Below are 20,132 nucleotides of genomic sequence, written 5' to 3' on the forward strand. Positions count from 1 at the left end.
TCAGTATATGCATAGAATACATGGATATTTGCTGCAGATTATCGAAAATAAGGTAGTACAATACAGTTCAGATTTTATTTTGTGCAACTCACAAATGTAACTCATTTTTGTTGGATTATTGTTAGAGGATGGTGAATGTGTAGCAAAAAGGGCCGCTGGCCATTATATTTTCCTTTATACATATCACTGGACTACCTGCTTGTGCACAACAATCTTTCACGTTGATTTTACAAAGGTAAGAAAGTAAGACGACCAATTTTCTCTTCGTGGGTCTTCTCGATCTCAGAAAACAAACAATTCTTAAAAATAACACATAAACTGAGACATCTGTTACACTGCTCTTTTGATTTTAAACCTACAAACAATTCCTGAGATCAAACAATCTACTCCCGCTTAACCTTCGATCCCGCCTGGCGGCATGGATGCACCAGCACATGGATGCACAAAAGCCAGCAGGGAAGATGAACAAGAAATATGTAAAGATATGTGGCGCTACTCCATTCCCACAAGAACTCCATGGACACCCAGAAATCTCCAATGTCTACTGTCCAGGTCCCCTTGGAAAGCCCTTTCATAACCAACAATGTGACTGGAGGGAAACCAAAGATGGCAAGAAATATATTTGACGCCAACAATACTGTCCGTGGGAGGAAATTCATACCAAGTCGTGCTTTCACCGGCCGAGAAAACAGACACATTGGGATCACAATCAGGGAACCAAGCTGAGCAGTAGCGAAATTTATTATTGACATCAGCCCCAGTCCTATTGAGATGGAAGTGATCATCGTGGCCTTCAAAAGTTTCCATTCCACCCCAGCAGAGTACGGTGAGCCTAACATGGCGTACAGGATGATCAACACAATAATGGAGAGCACCACCCAAATCACTGCACTTTGTATTGGTGTACCATCAGCAATTTGACTAATGTAGTATGGTAGCAGTGAAACAATCACAGCCCAAATTTGGATAACAAGCAATACTCTTGCAGATTGAAGCCATTTCCATGCTCCACCATCAACTTGCAGAATATCAGCACTACCCTTCATATTGTGGCCATTCATTGATTTTCCCTCAGTTTTACCTCCATCAGCAAGAGCGGCGGCAACTATTGGGAGAGGTACCACGAGCAGTGCAAAAGGAATCATATACACACCAACTGAAATGAACTTGCTTGGCGCTGTAAGTAAATATAGGAAAAACGACTGATGGAATTTCTCAAGCAGATTATTCACAGATCGTACCACGCCTTCAATCAACCTGAACCAAAAGCAGCACGTAAAAGAACATCAGGTGAAATCACAAGAAACTATGTTTTAAGCATGTGCTTTACAAAGAGTAGAGAAGGCATCATTTGCTGAAAAATGAAAGTGAAAGCTTTTCAACACAATAAGCTTATTAACAACATAAGTTTCTCAGCAAACCTAGTCTTAACATCCATAGCGAATTACTAAAACTACCAGGGGCAAGTTATTTTGTCTCTGTTAACCAAGAACATTGACCTTAAACATTTTCGAAATAAAATATTCAACGTGTCAATAATTACAACATGCAGCCTGAAGTAACCCAATAAGAACTGACCTTCCACCCCTTACAAGAAACGAAGATTTAGCATTCTCATTTCTGAGATGAAATGTTGGTGAAAATTCTAAAGAAACTGCATCAACTTGGTAGTCACGGAACGCGCCATGAGATCCGGTGGGCACTCCAAGAGCCTACTTTAGCAAAAGGCCAACAAAATTGATTAGTAAAGTCGAAAAGCTAGTGCCATTTAAGATAAAAAGGAAACTACACCATTCAGTTACCTGGTTATAAATAGAGCTAGCAAGATTTGCAGTACCCTCCACATAATCAGGGGCTGCAATATCAAGTTTCCAGTCCGGGTTTATTTTTCTCAACAAACTCCCAACAGTTTGAATTACTTCAGCAATAACCCTAAGCCATGCAGAAGTCACTAAAGAGCTAATCCTCTCGATGTTCACACGGAAACCTTGTCTATGAACAGCTAAATAATGCACCACATTCAGGAGGTCCAAGTTTGGCATTTGGCCATTAGATGCCTCTGCATACATTGTTACACTATCTCTATCGCCATAATTCCTAGTTTCCCCAACTTTAAATATGAGAGCAGCAGCCATTGTTCCAGCACGTTTGAAATCCGTAGTTTCGGCCTTTTCTGCAATACCATCAGGTCCATTCGTAACACCAGCCACAAATGTAGGATTATGGTATTGACTTAACCATGCAGAGACTGCAGTGTATTCTCCAAATTGTGAGTCTGCGGATAACCACACAATATCCTTTGACAGCCACTCAGCTCTACTTAAGAGGGAGAAGACAGAGAAACCAAGTGCGAGTGATAATAGTTCATTTTCCTTAACTCTCTGAGAATTATAAGGAGTAACCAATACTATTGCTTCTTTCCCATCACCTCTAGGAGCTCGTATAATGCCAATTGTATTTGTTCCAGAGTTTGTGTAGGTGCCATTAGGATGTATTGCCAAATCGTTTGTCATGGAAGTGAAGAACTTCAGAGGATGAAAATGCTTGCTATGAGGGAGGAATTCGTGGTAACACACTTCCGCACCCAGCTCTTTCATTTGTTGCACTATGAATTTTGGCATTCCCCTGTGACATTTGTAGTATTAAACACAGATAAAAAAAATACCATTTACTCTTGGACAATCCAATATTTAAGTGATGTTCCTTCAGTTACTGATTATCATTTATCAATATCTACTCTGTGCACATTATATTTACCACCATCCGAAAATGGCATATCCTTAACTTCAGTTTAATTAACATGTGGCAAAATTGGTTCTCCGTATATTTACAAGCATTACTCTTTAAAACTGAACTTTAAAATTTACAGTTGCATGGATAGCCACCTATATGCTTGTTTAATTAACATGTGGCAAAATTGGTTCTCTGTCTGTTTACAAGCATTACTCTTTAAAAGTGAACTTTAAAATTTAGAGTTGCATGGATAGCCACTTATATGCTTATTACTAGACTTACTACTTAGGTGTTGGGAGTAAGCATTAAAGATTCCATCACAGGAAGAACTTTTAACAGCAGGTTCAATAATATTATACATCAATAAGAATATTTGTACAATCAAGGACGCACACTGCTAATTAAGTCCACTGTCAGCAGAGGAAGTTGCAGACAAAACAAGGTATTTATATAGAATAGTAACATACATTCCATCTCTTGATTCCCCAGCTGCAGCTTCAATTCCTTTGATAAATTTGTTTGCTTCCGCGACATCTTCAGTGGAAAATAATGGATTTGCGGAGCCTAATTCACAAAGTTCCAAATCAAAATTATGTGAATGGTCGTACACTGATTGCATAAACGAACTGATAAATTGCCACTAGCAGAATAAGATGAACTATTGGCATTCCCATAACCGTAGTGGCTATGAATAGTTTGACTTCACTATTGGATCATAACCATCCGAAGCCACCACGTTATACCATAATCAACTCTATCTGACTGCCAGAGTACTGATAGCTCCACCAGAAATTTACAGAGATCCAAATAAGCGCGGTAAGGACAAAAGATGATGGCGTACCAGGTATAAGTGCATTCTCTGAGAGGTATGTGTTCTTTGCAAGTGCTGGGAGGAAAAGGAGTGCGATAATCCCCGCGGAACAGCACAACGCGCTGGCCCAAAAATGGCGAATAATGTGTCAGGGCAACGAGAAAAAGGACGGATTAAGCTTGGTGCTAGAGAGGGAGGAAAGCGAACCTGAAGAGGATGTGGTGAGAAGCCAGGAGCCTCCCAAGGCGGACGATGAGGCGCGGCTTCGGCTGCGCATCTTCCTTAGCTGACGGCTCCATGGCTGTAGCCTAATCTAGGTCTTCCCCCGTGCAGATCCTTATCTAATTTCGCGGCGCGGGATAGGATCTCCCACCAACTGACACAGTGGCGTGCTTGGTTTCTCGGCGAAGAGGGGAGGTGGGGATCGGACGGTGAGTGGTGGCGGAGAGAGTAGCAGGAGTCGGTGCTCGGTAGCGCCGGCGGCCGCGTGCCGAGCGGCTCCTGGTGAGAGGAGCTAGGGAATGTCCCGAATGTTCACGGTCCGAGAAGGCGCGCGCGCTATACGGAGGCAAAGCACGTAGAAAACCAAGCCAAGCGGCGACCGCGCGCGCGGCTGCTCGGAAGGGGACAACGGCGGCCGGCGGCCGGCGGCGAGTGGTCGGTCTTGGTGGGGATGGAGATCGCACCGTGGGGTTGAAGGCCTGGGAAAGGCCTTCGAAGATGTCAGCCCAACTGTTGTGTGATGCATCCTCCAAGAAAATGCAACGTTGTTTTCATTCAGAGTTAACAGAAAATTAGGGAAGGGTAGAGTTGTCTTTTTACCCCTTTTCACCTGGTCGGGAACAGTCCCCAAACGTCTTACATTTCTGCACGGAGGGAGTACTTCATATGTCTATAATTAGATGTCCGAGGTTTATCTAAATTTGAGGGTCTAAATTTAGACAAACCTTGTACATCTATTTATAGATGGAGGGAGTATTTTTTTTGCAGCAAAATGTATAAACATAAAAGCACAGAAGTACTAGTCCAAGAATGCAAAGAATGTGAAAGGGAGAATTACTCCCTCTTTCCGCTAGCGTAAAACCTTTTATATATTTTAAATTAAACTAGATGGATCAAATGAGTGAAGTTACACACCGAATACGTCTAGGTATGTTGATGTATTTACGAAAGAAAATTAAGGATATTATATTAGTCAAGAGATGGAGTAGCAAAAACATGAGAGGCCGGACTACCCATCTAGGGAAGCAATCGGTCCCACCGCAACTGCCGGAATAGATGGGAACGCGTAGGTCAGTTCTATCAACACAACCGTTTCAACTAGAACTCTCATAGATGGCTCGCACCAGCACCTCGCAACACGTCGTGGTCACTTCGCAACCCCGCCGGCTAAGTGTGGTTGCAGATCGACTTATTAAGATAACACCTTAACAGAAAACATGTTATTGTCGACAAGAGGTCACGTTTAACGATTTAATATTCTCCCTTAATCCTCTTGTCCTTGCTTCACCTTGATCACACTGTGTCTAAGCCTCATTTCAACGAACATTTTTTTAATTCGAAAGTGTTCAAGAATTGTGTCATTTTCTTATTTCTTATACTTCCAACTATAAATCTTAAATTTTGATTTTCACCTCATAGATTCACTTGATTGCCACCGAGACCTCGATAAACAAATTGAATTTAAATGTACAACAATATTGAAGTTCAACTTTCACCTCATAGAAAAGGCTTAAAATTCGGTACTAGCTAGACTGATGAACACCATTCCACGAATGCCTAAGTGAATTTATAGCATCTTCTAGCGGCCGATGAACAATAAGTACAAAAACACCATAGCAATTATATACAACAAAAAATTCCCCAGCCATTAGATTTGCTTGATTCGTCAAATCGACCAGCTTCCATAACTGGTTGTTAATTTTCTTTAGACCCCCCTTCAGTTCCACCAGATATGCATTACGCATCGTCGAAACAGCTCCTCTGTCGGCCGCATTCTCCACAGCAAGCGCCCTCCCCCCCCCCCCCCCCCAAAGTATGCTCCGGAGTTGCGGCAATTGATTCCTCCAATCGAATCTTATCAATGTACACATCGATCTAGTCGAAATGCTCGCATTTCTTCAGGATCTGAGGTCAACCGCTTCAGAGGCTCCAGGCGTGGGCAGTTAGAGCATCTTGTCAACGACACGACACCATATTGCGGCCATGACGAACGGGGGGCCGAAGTGAAGCTAGACATCACTCGTCGGCTGGAGAAGGGTTGTCGTCGCCGGAGAAGAAGAAGAATGGGGAGGCAATGGCACGAGCACGGGCGCAGGGCTGGTGGGCTCCCTTCTTGCAATGCTGACCTACGAAAGTTGTGGATCTAGCGCTCACGTGGATAATTTGTGGGTCCCACGCCGATCTGGGTAAGTGGAGAGAGGTGTCCAAAATGGGACCCGACCCAATGCAGCCCCACTCGCCAGCATGTTATGGTAACACTGGCGGTCAATGCCATTGACCAAACGGCAACACACGTTTCAGACTTTGTGAGAAAGAGGTTGGGCAAAAGTGAGGAAGAGTTTAGCATCCGCACAAAAGTGACTACAACTAAGAAACGAGGGGCACGAAAATAGAAATATTTTTTCCTTCAAAAAAAGAAAATAGAAATCTTTTTTTTATCATGGGCATAGTTAATATAAAGAGGATGCCAACAACCCTAGCTAAGCTTAGTACAAAAAAAAACCCTAGCTAAGCTCGACACCTCTCGCAACTCCTCCCGACCGGGCTACGGCGGAGCCTATCTGATGGAGTTGCCGCCGCCGCCGCCATCTTCGTCGACGCCGCAGCAGTGGGCTATGCTGCGCCGCGTCCCGCAACCATCCCTCATCGACTTGAGCCAGGAGGACTTCTCCCTGGCTCTCGCCGCGCCGCCGGACCTCACCCGGCTCTCCATATCGAATATCATAACGGACTACGGCGACGCCTTCTCGCTCCGTTCCTTCCCCTTTGTCCTTGCTACTGATCCATCCGGCCTTCTTCTCATCACTGACTCCTACGGCCTCGCCAAGGACCCTCTCGGCGCCGATAGGCCGATCTACTTCGTGTGGGACGCGTCCCTGGTCCACACCCACCGCATCCGCGGCCACCAAGAGTCCGTAAACCACTCCGGCAACGTCGGCTTCATCGTCACCCCATCAGGCAGACGCGACCACGATTTGACGGTCGTGGAGCTCCTGCCCGTGAGCGCCGGCGAAACCATCACCATCCTCTGCTACGAGTCCAAGTCCCGCATCTGGACCAAGAAAACGCTGCAGTCCTCAATGCCCCGCTATCCGTGGTCCAGTGCCAATGTCATCTCGCACAAGAACAAACTCTGGTGGGTGGATCTCCGGCACGGTATCCTTTCGTTCGATCCCTTGGCTGACAACCCACAGGTTCTCTTCGTGGAATTTCCAGCAACTAGGACGCGATTGATGCGAGGAGATATCAGCAAGTATCGTTGTGTGAACCTGAGTGCTGGCAATCTGCGATTTGTGGAGATGACTGGCAGTGTTCTTGTGCCAAGAGTTGCCGTGTGGACTCTCTATCCACAGGCTGAGCATAAGCTTAGTAGATGGAAGCTGGACTACAATGTAAATTTAAAGGAGATCTGGGTTGACATGAGTTACAAGGAAACTGGCATGCCGAATAAGAGGCCTGTGCTCGCAGGCCTCCACCCTGCTGACCCAGCTGTGGTTTACTTCTTGAGCAAGGGCAAACTCTTTGAAGTCAATCTGAATATCAAGAAGGTTGACAAGTGTATGGCGTTCCAACCTAGGTCGGCAGACTTGACACAACTAAATATAGATGAGGAGTCCTCACGCTTCCTCACCTGGGATCTCCCACCATCGCTAACTTCCTCATCACAACAAAGGCACGGAAAAGAACCATCTTCCCGGACGAATGGAGAAGAGTCACCAACGGCTGCAGCTTTGCGTATGCTACGCTTGTTCACGAATGCATACACTAGCGCATTTGGTAAATTGGAGTATGATGAGCTTGCTAGGATTGCAATTGTACATCTTAATGAAAAATAAAGAAAGAGGAGAATAAGTTCATACTATCTGAACGTCGCGACCTATGCTCTTTTGATGAGAAGAAGGATATGAATGCCCCCCCCCCCCCCCAAAGCGATATGCACACATGAATTTCTGTGTTAACAGGTACTCTAAAGCTAAAAGGCTTCAGAAACTTGTGTTTGCTGAGTTTGCCAAAGCTGATGTTGATGGTCCCTGGACTTTGTTGTCATGCAAAAACCTTATCCAAGAAAAATCATGGTGGTATTTATAACACGGCTGTTGAGGCGGGACAGAAGCGGAAGAGATTCAGTTGTTTTGCGTGCGACAGTGAAATCAGGCATCCAGACAACGGATTTGTTGCTGGTCATCTGCTTGCGAGCTAAGGCTAATATGGACGCCACACTCATTTCTTCTTTTAACTCTCTATCTTTTTTATGGAAAGGTGGGGTTGATAACTTGAGACTACGTGGAAGCAGTTTAAGTGGCTTCTCAAAGAGGATGCCAACAACAATGAGAGTACATTGTTAGGGGAACAAGGGTACCGAACATATCCAATTCTATGATATACTATGAGATATAGTCATCACATGTTATTAATAATATCATCAAGTTGTTATCATATATATATAATAATAATATCATGGGATTTTTATGTGCCCTGGCATTGGAAGGTATGCTATGAACTTATCAAATGTTACCGGGAGATCATAATGTGTGCTTCAAGTATATCCAAAGGTTTGTCTATGACTTGGATATTTCAAGACTCTAATATTGCTCCTGCTGACGATGTATAGATACTCTATGGTCCCTCTCGGCATTGTGATGTCACACATTGTGTTAGTGATCATGAGTACATCATAATACATGAACGAGTAACGAGAAATGAAACTGGTACGAGGATAACTGGTAATGTGATTTAAGAGTTTGTAGCAAGAGGATACCTAAATCTGACCTCGATTTTTTATAAGTATCATGAGGCAATTAGGAATGATATTCCAATTAACACTAGGTTCACTTGAATTAAGTTATTCCAATTAACAGATCCATTAAGGACGCCCAGCTCACGCTATTGGTTATTGAACCAAAATGATTTTTGGAGCCATGTTTGCGTATTACCGAACCTGTTGGATCACATGATTAAGGTTAATTAATCTGTTGTGTGGGGTTCTATATATGGTATGTGCTGAGAGAGTGTCCGGAATAGTTTCGGCGAGAATAAAATAGTTTCAGCCGAGTATCTGTGTGAGTCCGATGTTATGAGAATAGTTTTGGTGGTACACTAGAATAGATCCGAGACTAAATATGAGAGATAAGTAGTAATATCGGAAGAGTTTTGGAGTTACCAAATATTGGTTTGGGATTTATTTAAAATGTTACAATGTTTTATATCGGAGAAATTACAGTTTCAAGCATTATTGGAATGCTTCGGGAGGCTCCTGAGTTATCCGGAGGAGTGCCCGGAAGGGCCAACCCTGAAGAGTAGCTGCATGGGGCCCTAGGGGCCCACATGGGCCAGTCGCACCACACCTTAGAGCCCCGAAGGGGCCTAGACAACTTGGTAAGGAGGGGTCGGCCAAACCTCTCCCCACCTACCCTTTCTTATAGGAGGGGCAATTGGGGTTTGGGAAGGGTCCGACCAACTCCTTCCATAAGGAGGGTGCGGCAACCACACCTTCCTTGTGGTGTGTGTGGTGGGGGCAAACCAACTCCTCCTCCTCCAAGTTGGTGCTCCTACCTTGATACTATATAAAACCAAGCCTCCCCTCCTCATGATCATCATAATTTTCCTTAAAGAATCGTCTCCCCCCCCCCCCTCGCGTGCATGGTTTCTCCGCAATACATATGTCGTAAGGCTTGAAAAGACACGCATGTTGCCTAGAGAGGGGTGAATAGGCGGTTTAAATACTTTTACGAGATGAGCTTAACAAATATGGAATAAAACTACTGTTTACTTTGTCAAGCCTAAAGCCTATATATTATGGTTCACCTATGTGCACCAACAACTTATGCTAAGCAATACAAGCAACTATGTGATAGCAAGATATATAACTTCAAGCACGATGGCTATCAAAAAGTAAAGTGCATAAGTAAAGAGCTCGGGTATAGAGATAACTGAGGCACACGGGAGACGATGAATTATCCCGAAATTCACACTCTTGCGAGTGCTAATCTCTGTTGGAGAGGTGCGGTGGCTTAGTGCTCCCGAACGCCACAAATGGCCTCACCTTCAGGTGTGGTTGCTCGATGCACACCAACGCCACAAAGGTCTCACCCCAAGATGCGGTAGTCACACCACACACCGAGCGCCACGAAGGTGCCTCACCTTATTCTCCGGTGACCCTCGCCACAAGGGCCTAGGTCACGGTTCCACTAAGGGATTTCCTTCGAGGCGGAAACCGGGCCTTACACAAAGGTTGGGGCACACATCCACAACTTAGTTGGAGGCTCCCAACAAATCACCGCAAAGGCCTGGAATTCGTCTAGGGTTCCAAGAACCCAAGAGTAACAACATTCTTGCTTTCACTACCACGAATCATCGTGGAGAACTCAAACCGATGTACCAAATGCAATGGCAAGAACACCATAAAGATGCTCAAGTACTTCTCTCTCAAATTCCAGCAAAGCTACAAAAGCTATTGGGGAAATAAGAGAGGAAGAACAAATAGGAAGATGAACACCAAATTTCTTCAAAAAACTAGATCTAGAGATTCCCTCACAAAGAGAGAAATTTGATTGGTGGGATTGAAGATCTAGGTCTCCTCTCTCTTTTCCTCAAATTTGAGCAAGAATCATGGAGGGATTTGAGGTATAGGAGGCTCTCAAATATTGGCAATGGAGGAGAGCAGAAAGTGTGTTAGAACCACCAAAAAACGAGAGGAGGAACAAGACTATAAAAAGGAAGTTGTAGGATTTCTGCCCGTTGGGCTCATTGATACGTCTCCAACGTATCTATAATTTCTGATGTTCCATGTTTGTTTTATGACAATACTTACATGTTTTTCTCGCACTTTATAATGTTTTTATGCGTTTTTCGGAATAACCTATTAACAAGATGCCACAGTACCAGTTCTTGTTTTCTGCTGTTTTTGGTTCCAGAAAGGCTGTTCGGGCAATATTCTCGGAATTCGACGAAACAAAGACCCAATATCTTATTTTTCCCGAAAGACCCCAGAACACCGAAGGAGAGTCGGAGGCGGGCCAGGGGGCCACCACACGACAGGGCCGCGCGGGGTCCACCCTGGCCGCGCCAACCTATGGGGAGGAGGCCCCAGGCGCCCTCCTGCGCCGCCTCTTCGCCTATATAAGCCCTTTCGACCTAAAAACGCGATACGAATTGACGAAACTCCAGAAAGACTCCAGGGGCGCCGCCGCCATCGCGAAACTCCAATTCGGGGGACAGAAGTCTCTGTTCCGGCACCCTGCCGGGACGGGGAAGTGCCCCCGGAAGCCATCTCCATCGACGCCACCGCCTCCATCATGCTCCGTGAGTAGTTCCCCCATGGACTACAGGTTCTAGCAGTAGCTAGCTGGTACTCTCTATCCCATGTACTTCAATACAATGATCTCATGAGCTGCCTTACATGATTGAGATCCATCTGATGTAATCGGTGTTGTGTTTGTTGGGATCCGATGGATGATACATTATGATTAGTCTATCTATAAAGTTTGTGAAGTTATTGTTGCTGCAATCTTGTTATGCTTAATGCTTGTCACTAGGGCCCGAGTGGCATGATCTTAGATTTAAGCTCTATAATTATTGCTTAGATTGTATCTACAAGTTGTATGCACATGTCTATGTCCGGAACCAAAGGCCCCAAAGTGACAGAAATTGGGACAACTGGAGGGGAAGGCGTAGGTATGAGGATCACATGTTTTCACCAAGTGTTAATGCTTTGCTCCGGTGCTCTATTAAAAGGAGTACCTTAATAGCCAGTAGACTCCCTTGAGGCCCGGCTGCCACCGGCTGGTAGGACAAAAGATGTTGTACAAGTTTCTCATTGCGAGCACGTATGACTATATATGGAAAACATGCCTACATGATTAATAATCTTGATGTTCTGTCTTAATGCTTTCAATCCTATCAATTGCCCAACTGTAATTTGTTCACCCAACACTTGTCGCTTGTTATTGGAGAGTTACCACTAGTGTAGATCGCTGGGAACCCCGGTCCATCTCTCATCATCATATACTCGTTTCTATATGACATTGGAAGTAGTATCAACTATTTTCTGGTGCCATTGCCTCTGTGTTATTGCTACTACTGCTGTGTTACTGTTACTATTTCTCTCATATTACTGCTGCTTTCACATCACCCATGTTACTAGTGCTTTTCCAGGTGCAGCTGAATTGACAACTCAGTTGTTAAGGCTTATAAGTATTCTTTACCTCCCCTTGTGTCGAATCAATAAATTTGGGTTTTACTTCCCTCGAAGACTGTTGCGATCCCCTATACTTGTGGGTTATCAAGACTATTTTCTGGCGCCGTTGCCGGGGAGGCATAGCTCTACTCATAAGTTCAACTGGGGAGTACACTCTACCTCTCTCTCTGTTTTTATTTTATTTTATTTTGTTTTGCTTAGTTTACTTTTGTCTAGTTTATTTGTGCTTAGTTTATTTCTGTCTTGTTTTATTTTTCTTAGTTTACATTTGTCTAGTTTCTTTTTGTTTTGTTTTATTTTTCTTATATACCCAAAAATCCATAAAAATTTGAAAAACCGAAAAATTAAAAACTGTTGTTATGGAAGAACGCATAACCATGTTGGAGCTTATAGAATATTATAATAATTATAGAGAATCAAGAACGGGGAAAGTAATGAGTGCTATGATAGAAAAATTGAATACAATTGCTAAAATTTTGCTTAAACGCCATGATATAAATTGTTGCTCTAAAGAGGATACTAAACATCTGAAATTTCAATGTGGCTTTAGTGAAGAAGTTTTAATTAAGAACTATAATTGGAATAACTATATTCATCTTGGGTTTGAAGAGGTAGAACAATTTGTCTTATTTATGGGAGCCTCTGAGATCGAATCCTTCATGTCTAAAAATTATGAAACTTGTGTTGTTTGTAAGGACCTTAAAGATTATGTCTCTTCTATCCTTAATTTTTGCATAGAAAGTTACAGTGATAATCCTTATATCATTGATTATAAAGAGAGACTCATTAATGCACAAGAATGCACTCACAATTTGCATGAACCTGTGGAAGAAGAAATTGATGAACCTGAAAGCTCATTGGATGAAAAAGAGGAGGAAATTGATGAACCTGAAAGCTCATTGGATAAAAAAGAAGAGGAGAGTGATGAATAAAAGGAGGAAGAATGGATTAGCTACCCATGCCAACCTTCTAATGAGAGTAACTCTTTATCTCTTACACTATTTGATTGTCCTCCATGCTTACCAAAGGAGGTTGAATGTTATGTTTCTGTGTATTCTCTTGAAATATTACCTATGAGGAAAACTTGTGAGAATAATTATGCTACTTTTATCTATGACAATCCATGCTATTTTGATAAATCTTATGATAATGCTTTGTTTGTGCCTGATGTCGAAATGCATGGTACTAAAGAATTTTGCATCGCAAATGTTTATGATAAAGCTCTAGATGATGGTCCTATGTTACTTGATAATATTAATTGTACTAATAATGAAAATGGGATTGGAGAGTTCTTGACTTTATCTATGAGTCCCATATCTCTTGAGATTGATCAATCATCTTGTTATATTATTGATAAAAGTGGGTTTGAAAGTTTTAATCCCACTATTTTGAGCTTGATAAAAATTATGTGTTTGTGGATCATGAAAAGTATGCTGCATGTGATAGTTATATTTTTGAGTTTGTTCATGAAGCTACTGAAAATTATTATGAGAGAGGAAAATATGGATGTAGAAATTTGCATGGTACTAAAACACCTCTCTATACGCTGAAAATTTTGAGGTTACTCTTGTTTGATCTTCCTATGCTTGCCACTTTGTTCTTCATGAATTTATTTGTGTACATGATTCCTATGCATAGGAAGTGGGTTAGATTTGAATGTGTTTTGAATTTGCTTTTTGATGCTCTCTTTTGCTTCAACTCTTATTTCTTGCGAGTGCATCATTAAAATTGTTGAGCCCATCTTAATGGCTATAAAGAAAGCACTTCTTGGGAGATAACCCATGTCTTTATTTTGCTACTGTTTTGTTGTGTCTTGGAAGTTGTTACTACTGTAGCAATCTCTCCTTATCTTTATTTTATTGCATTGTTGTGCCAAGTGAAGCCTCTAATAGAAGGTTGATACTAGATTTGGATTTCTGCGCAGAAACAGATTTCTATCTGTCACGAATTTGGGCAGGGCTCTCTGTAGGTAACTCAGACAAATCTGCCAATTTACGTGCGTGTTCCTCAGATATGTACGCAACTTTCATTAGTTTTGAGTTTTCTGATTTGAGCAACGTAAGTACCTTTTAAAAATTCGTCTTTACTGGATGTTCTGTTTTGGCAGATTCTGTCTCTGTTTTTTGCATTGTCTCTCGTGGACTTTAAGTGAGGCTTTCTAGACGTGGAGAGCTGTAGCTAATGTTTTATTGAGTTCTTGCAATGTGTCACTACAGGACTAAAGTGGATTCAAGTTTTTTGAGTACTAACCCCTCTAATGAAGTTTATGAGAAGTTTGGTGTGAAGGAAGTTTTCAAGGGTCAAGAGAGGAGGATGATATATGATCAAGAAGAGTGAAAAGTCAAAGCTTGGGGATGCCCCCGTGGTTCATCCCTGCATATTTCAAGAAGACTCAATCGTCTAAGCTTGGGGATGCCCAAGGCATCCCCTTCTTCATCAACAATTTATCAGGTTTCTTCTATTGAAACTATATTTTTATTCGGTCACATCTTATGTGCTTTACTTGGAGCGTCTGTATGTTTTTATTTTTGTTTGTGTTTGAATAAGATCGGATCCTAGCAATCCTTGTGTGGGAGAGATACACGCTCCGCTTTTTCATTTGAACACTTGTTCTTCGTTTTACTTTTAATGTTCAATGGTAAAAGTTGGAAGCTATTGCATTTATTATTATTTGGTTGGAAAGAAAATGCCTCATATTGTCTTGGATAACTTGATACTTGGCAATTGTTTTGAGCTCTCAAGTAGATCATGTTTAATTTCTTGCATCATGTAGTTTAAACCTATTAGTGGAGAACTACCGTAGAGCTTGTTGAAATTGGTTTGCATGATTGGTCTCTCTAAGGTTTAGATATTTTCTGGTAAAAGTGTTTGAGCAACAAGGAAGACAGTGTAGAGTATTATAATGCTTGCAATATGTTTTTATGTAAGTTTTGCTGTACCGGTTCATACTTGTGTTTGCTTCAAATAACCTTGCTAGCCAAAGCCTTGTACTGAGAGGGAATGCTTCTCGTGCATCCAAAACCTTGAGCCAAAACCTATGTCATGTGTGTCCACCATACCTACCTATTATGTGGTATTTCTCTGCCATTCCAAGTAAATACTTCATGTGCTACCTTTAAACAATTCAAAATTTATCATCTCTTATTAGTGTTAATGTTTTATAGCTCATGAGGAAGTATGTGGTGTTTTATCTTTCAATCTTGTTGGGCAACTTTCACCAATGGACTAGTGGCTTCATCCGCTTATCCAATAATTTTGCAAAAAGAGCTGGCAACGGGGTTCCCAGCCCCAATTAATAAACTTTCATTAATAATTCTCTTCACATGTTTTGCTCTGATTCGTTAGTAAGCAACTTAATTTTGCAAATAGACACTCCTCCATGGTATGTGAAATGTTGGAAGGAACCCGAGGATTCGGTTAGCCATGGCTTGAGAAAGCAAAGGTGGGGACGAGTGTCATCTAAATAAAACTAAAATAAATAGGCACTCCTTCATGGTATGAGATTGTTGGCAGGCACCCGAGGATTCCGTTAGCCATGGTTTGTGAAAGCAAGGTTGGAAGGAGTGTCACCCAAAAATAAAAATAAATTAAACTAAAGTACATGTGAGAGATAATGTTCATGGGAGCCGCTCTTTGAAGGTCTGTCTGGCAAGGGGGTTAGAGTGCCCACTACCATTCGTTGACAACAACAAACACCTCTCAAAAACTTTACTTTTATGCTCTCTATATGATTTCAAAACTTAAAAAGCTCTAGCACATGATTTAATCCCTGCTTCCCTCTGCGAAGGGCCTTTCTTTTACCTTTATGTTGAGTCAGTTTACCTACTTCTTTCCATCTTAGAAGCAAACACTTGTGTCAACTGTGCATTGATTCTTACATACTTGCTTATTTGCATTCATCATATTACTTTATGTTGACAATTATCCATGAGATATGCATGTTGAAAGTTGAAAGCAACTCCTGAAACTTATATCTTCCTTTGTGTTGCTTCGATGGCTTTACTTTGAATTTATTGCTTTATGAGTTAACTCTTATGCAAGACTTTTGATGCTTGTCTCGAAAGTATTATTCATGAAAAGTTTTGCTATATGTTATCTATTTGTTAGCAACTATAGATCATTGCCTTGAGTCACTTCATTCATCTCATATGCTTTACAATAGTATGATCAAGGTTATGTAAGTAGCATGTCACTACAGAAATTATTCTTTTTATCGTTCACCTACTCGAGGACGAGTAGGAACTAAGCTTGGGGATGCTGATACGTCTCCAACGTATCTATAATTTCTGATGTTCCATGCTTGTTTTATGACAATACTTACATGTTTTGCTCGCACTTTATAATGTTTTTATGCGTTTTCCGGAACTAACCTATTAACAAGATGCCACAGTACCAGTTCCTGTTTTCTGCTGTTTTTGGTTCCAGAAAGGTTGTTCGGGCAATATTCTCGGAATTCGATGAAACAAAGACCCAGTATCTTATTTTTCCCGAAGACCCCAGAACACCGAAGGAGAGTCAGAGGTGGGCCAGGGGGCCACCACACGACAGGGCCGCGCGGGGTCCACCCTGGCCGCGCGGGGTCCACCCTGGCCGCGCCGGCCTATGGGGAGGAGGCCCCAGGCGCCCTCCTGCGCTGCCTCTTCGCCTATATAAGCCCTTTCGACCTAAAAACGCGAATCGAATTGACGAAACTCCAGAAAGACTCCAGGGGCGCCGCCGCCATCGCGAAACTCCAATTCGGGGGACATAAGTCTCTGTTCCGGCACCCTGCCGGGACGGGGAAGTGCCCCGGAAGCCATCTCCATCGACGCCACCGCCTCCATCATGCTCCGTGAGTAGTTCCCCCATGGACTACGGGTTCTAGCAGTAGCTAGTTGGTACTCTCTATCCCATGTACTTCAATACAATGATCTCATGAGCTGCCTTACATGATTGAGATCCATCTGATGTAATCGGTGTTGTGTTTGTTGGGATCCGATGGATGATACATTATGATTAGTCTATCTATAAAGTTTGTGAAGTTATTGTTGCTGCAATCTTGTTATGCTTAATTCTTGTCACTAGGGCCCGAGTGGCATGATCTTAGATTTAAGCTCTATAATTATTGCTTAGATTATATCTACAAGTTGTATGCACATGTCTATGTCCGGAACCAAAGGCCCCAAAGTGACAGAAATTGGGACAACTGGAGGGGAAGGCGTAGGTATGAGGATCACATGTTTTCACCAGGTGTTAATGCTTTGCTCCGGTGCTCTATTAAAAGGAGTACCTTAATAGCCAGTAGACTCCCTTGAGGCCCGGCTGCCACCGGCTGGTAGGACAAAAGATGTTGTACAAGTTTCTCATTGCGAGCACGTATGACTATATATGGAAAACATGCCTACGTGATTAATAATCTTGATGTTCTGTCTTAATGCTTTCAATCCTATCAATTGCCCAACTGTAATTTGTTCACCCAACACTTGTCGCTTGTTATTGGAGAGTTACCACTAGTGTAGATCGCTGGGAACCCCGGTCCATCTCTCATCATCATATACTCGTTCCTATATGACATTGGAAGTAGTATCAACTATTTTCTGGTGCCATTGCCTCTGTGTTATTGCTACTGCTGTTGTGTTACTGTTACTATTGCTCTCATATTACTGCTGCTTTCACATCACCCCTGTTACTAGTGCTTTTCCAGGTGCAGCTGAATTGACAACTCAGTTGTTAAGGCTTATAAGTATTCTTTACCTCCCCTTGTGTCGAATCAATAAATTTGGGTTTTACTTCCCTCGAAGACTGTTGTGATCCCCTATACTTGTGGGTTATCACTCATCCAGAGAAAGGCCGACAGTACCGGCCTGCTATGGCCGGTAGTGCCGCTAGCATGAAAAGCAGCAACATGCATGCGGGCGCGTGACACGCGTACAGCACGCGACCGTTGGGAACCCCAAGTGGAAGGTGTGATGCGTACAGCAGTAAGTTTCCCTCAGTAAGAAACCAAGGTTTATCGAACCAGTAGGATCCAAGAAGCACGTTGAAGGTTGATGGCGGCGGAGTGTTGTGCGGCGCAACACCAGGGATTCCGGCGCCAACGTGGAACCTGCACAACACAACCAAATTACTTTGCCCCAACGTGACAGTGAGGTTGTCAATCTCACCGGCTTGCTGTAACAAAGGATTAGATGTATAGTGTGGATGATGATGTTTGCAGAAAACAGTAGAACGAGTATTGCGGTAGGTTGTATTCGATGTAAAAGAATGGACCGGGGTCCACAGTTCACTAATGGTGTCTCTCCCATAAGATAAATAGCATGTTGGGTGAACAAATTACAGTTGGGCAATTGACAAATAAAGAGGGCATGACCATGCACATACATGTTATGATGAGTAGTGTGAGATTTAATTGGGCATTACGACAAAGTACATAGACCGCTATCCAGCATGCATCTATGCCTAAAAAGTCCACCTTCAGGTTATCATCCGAACCCCTTCCAGTATTAAGTTGCAAACAACAGACAATTGCATTAAGTATGGTGCGTAATGTAATCAACAAATACATCCTTAGACATAGCATTGATGTTTTATCCCTAGTGGCAACAGCACATCCACAACCTTAGAACTTTCTGTCACTGTCCCAGATTTAATGGAGGCATGAACCCACTATCGAGCATAAATACTCCCTCTTGGAGTTACAAGTAACGACTTGGCCAGAGCCTCTACTAATAACGGAGAGCATGCAAGATCATAAACAACACATAGATGATAGATTGATAACCAACATAACATAGCATTCAATATTCATCGGATCCCAACAAACGCAACATGTAGCATTACAAATAGATGATCTTGATCATGTTAGGCAGCTCACAAGATCTAACAATGATAGCACAATTAGGAGAAGACAACCATCTAGCTACTGCTATGGACCCATAGTCCAGGGGTGAACTACTCACACATCACTCCGGAGGCGACCATGGCGGTGAAGAGTCCTCCGGGAGATGATTCCCCTCTCCGGCAGGGTGCCGGAGGCGATCTCCTGAATCCCCCGAGATGGGATTGGCGGCGGCGGCGTCTCTGGAAGGTTTTCCGTATCGTGGCTCTCGGTACTGGAGTTATTATCGACGAAGGCTTATGTAGGCGGAAGGGTAGGTCAGGGGGCGCCACGAGGGGCCCACACAACAGGGCGGCGCGACCCCAGGCCTGGCCGCGCGGCCCTGGCGTGTCGCCGCCTTGTCGCCCCACTTCGTTTCCCTTTCGGACTTTTGGAAGCTTCGTGGAAAAATAAGATCCTGGGCGTTGATTTCATCCGATTCCGAGAATATTTCCTTACTAGGATTTCTGAAACCAAAAACAGCAGAAAACAGCAACTGGCTCTTCGGCATCTTGTTAATAGGTTAGTGCCGAAAAATGCATAAATATGACATAAAGTATGTATAAAACATGTGAGTATCATCAATAAAGTAGCATGGAACATAAGAAATTATAGATACGTTTGAGACGTATCAAGCATCCCCAAGCTTAGTTCCTACTCGTCCCCGAGTAGGTGAACGGTAACAAAGATAATTTCTAAAGTGACATGCTATCATAATCTTGATCAATACTATTGTAAAGCACATGAGATGAATGCAGCGATTCGAAGCAATGGTAAAGACAATGATTAAACAACCGAATCATATAGCAAAGACTTTTCATGAATAGTACTTTCAAGACAAGCATCAATAAGTCTTGCATAATAGTTAACTCATAAAGCAATAGATTCAAAGTAAAGGCATTGAAGCAACACAAAGGAAGATTAAGTTTCAGCGGTTGCTTTCAACTTGTAACATGTATATCTCATGGATATTGTCAACATAAAGTAATATGATGAATGCAAATATGCAAGTATGTAAGAATCAATGCACAGTTAACACAAGTGTTTGCTTCTAAGATAGAAAGAAGTGGGTAGACTGACTCAACATAAAAGTAGAAGAAAGGCCCTTCGAAGAGGGAAGCATTGATTGCTATATTTGTGCTAGAGCTTTTATTTTGAAAACAAGAAACAATTTTGTCAACGGTAGTAATAAAGCATATGCATTTTGTAAATTATATCCTACAAGTTGCAAGCCTCATGCATAGATTACCAATAGTGCCCGCACCTTGTCCTAATTAGCTTGGATTTACATGGATTATCATCGCAATACATAT

The 20,132-nt window shown here is 42.7% G+C and overlaps 2 protein-coding genes across 2 annotated transcripts; one reads left to right on the forward strand and one right to left on the reverse strand.

Moving 5' to 3' along the window:
* Positions 1–244: 244 nt before the first annotated feature.
* On the reverse strand, positions 245–4,297 carry LOC127343356 (uncharacterized). The gene is made up of 6 exons (XM_051369474.2): positions 3,752–4,297; positions 3,575–3,666; positions 3,201–3,297; positions 1,803–2,625; positions 1,579–1,712; positions 245–1,257 (listed from the first exon to the last, which is right to left on the reverse strand). The coding sequence occupies exons 1-6, from the start codon at positions 3,841–3,843 to the stop codon at positions 384–386; spliced, it is 2,112 nt and encodes a 703-aa protein (XP_051225434.1). The 5' UTR covers positions 3,844–4,297; the 3' UTR covers positions 245–383.
* Positions 4,298–6,291: 1,994 nt separating this feature from the next.
* Positions 6,292–7,679, forward strand: LOC127343358 (uncharacterized). Its single transcript, XM_051369475.2, has one exon. The coding sequence runs from the start codon at positions 6,331–6,333 to the stop codon at positions 7,600–7,602; it is 1,272 nt and encodes a 423-aa protein (XP_051225435.1). The 5' UTR covers positions 6,292–6,330; the 3' UTR covers positions 7,603–7,679.
* The last annotated feature ends 12,453 nt before the right edge of the window (positions 7,680–20,132 follow it).

The sequence above is a fragment of the Lolium perenne genome, chromosome 3, assembly GCF_019359855.2.
Source record: "Lolium perenne isolate Kyuss_39 chromosome 3, Kyuss_2.0, whole genome shotgun sequence".
NCBI lineage: Eukaryota > Viridiplantae > Streptophyta > Magnoliopsida > Poales > Poaceae > Lolium > Lolium perenne.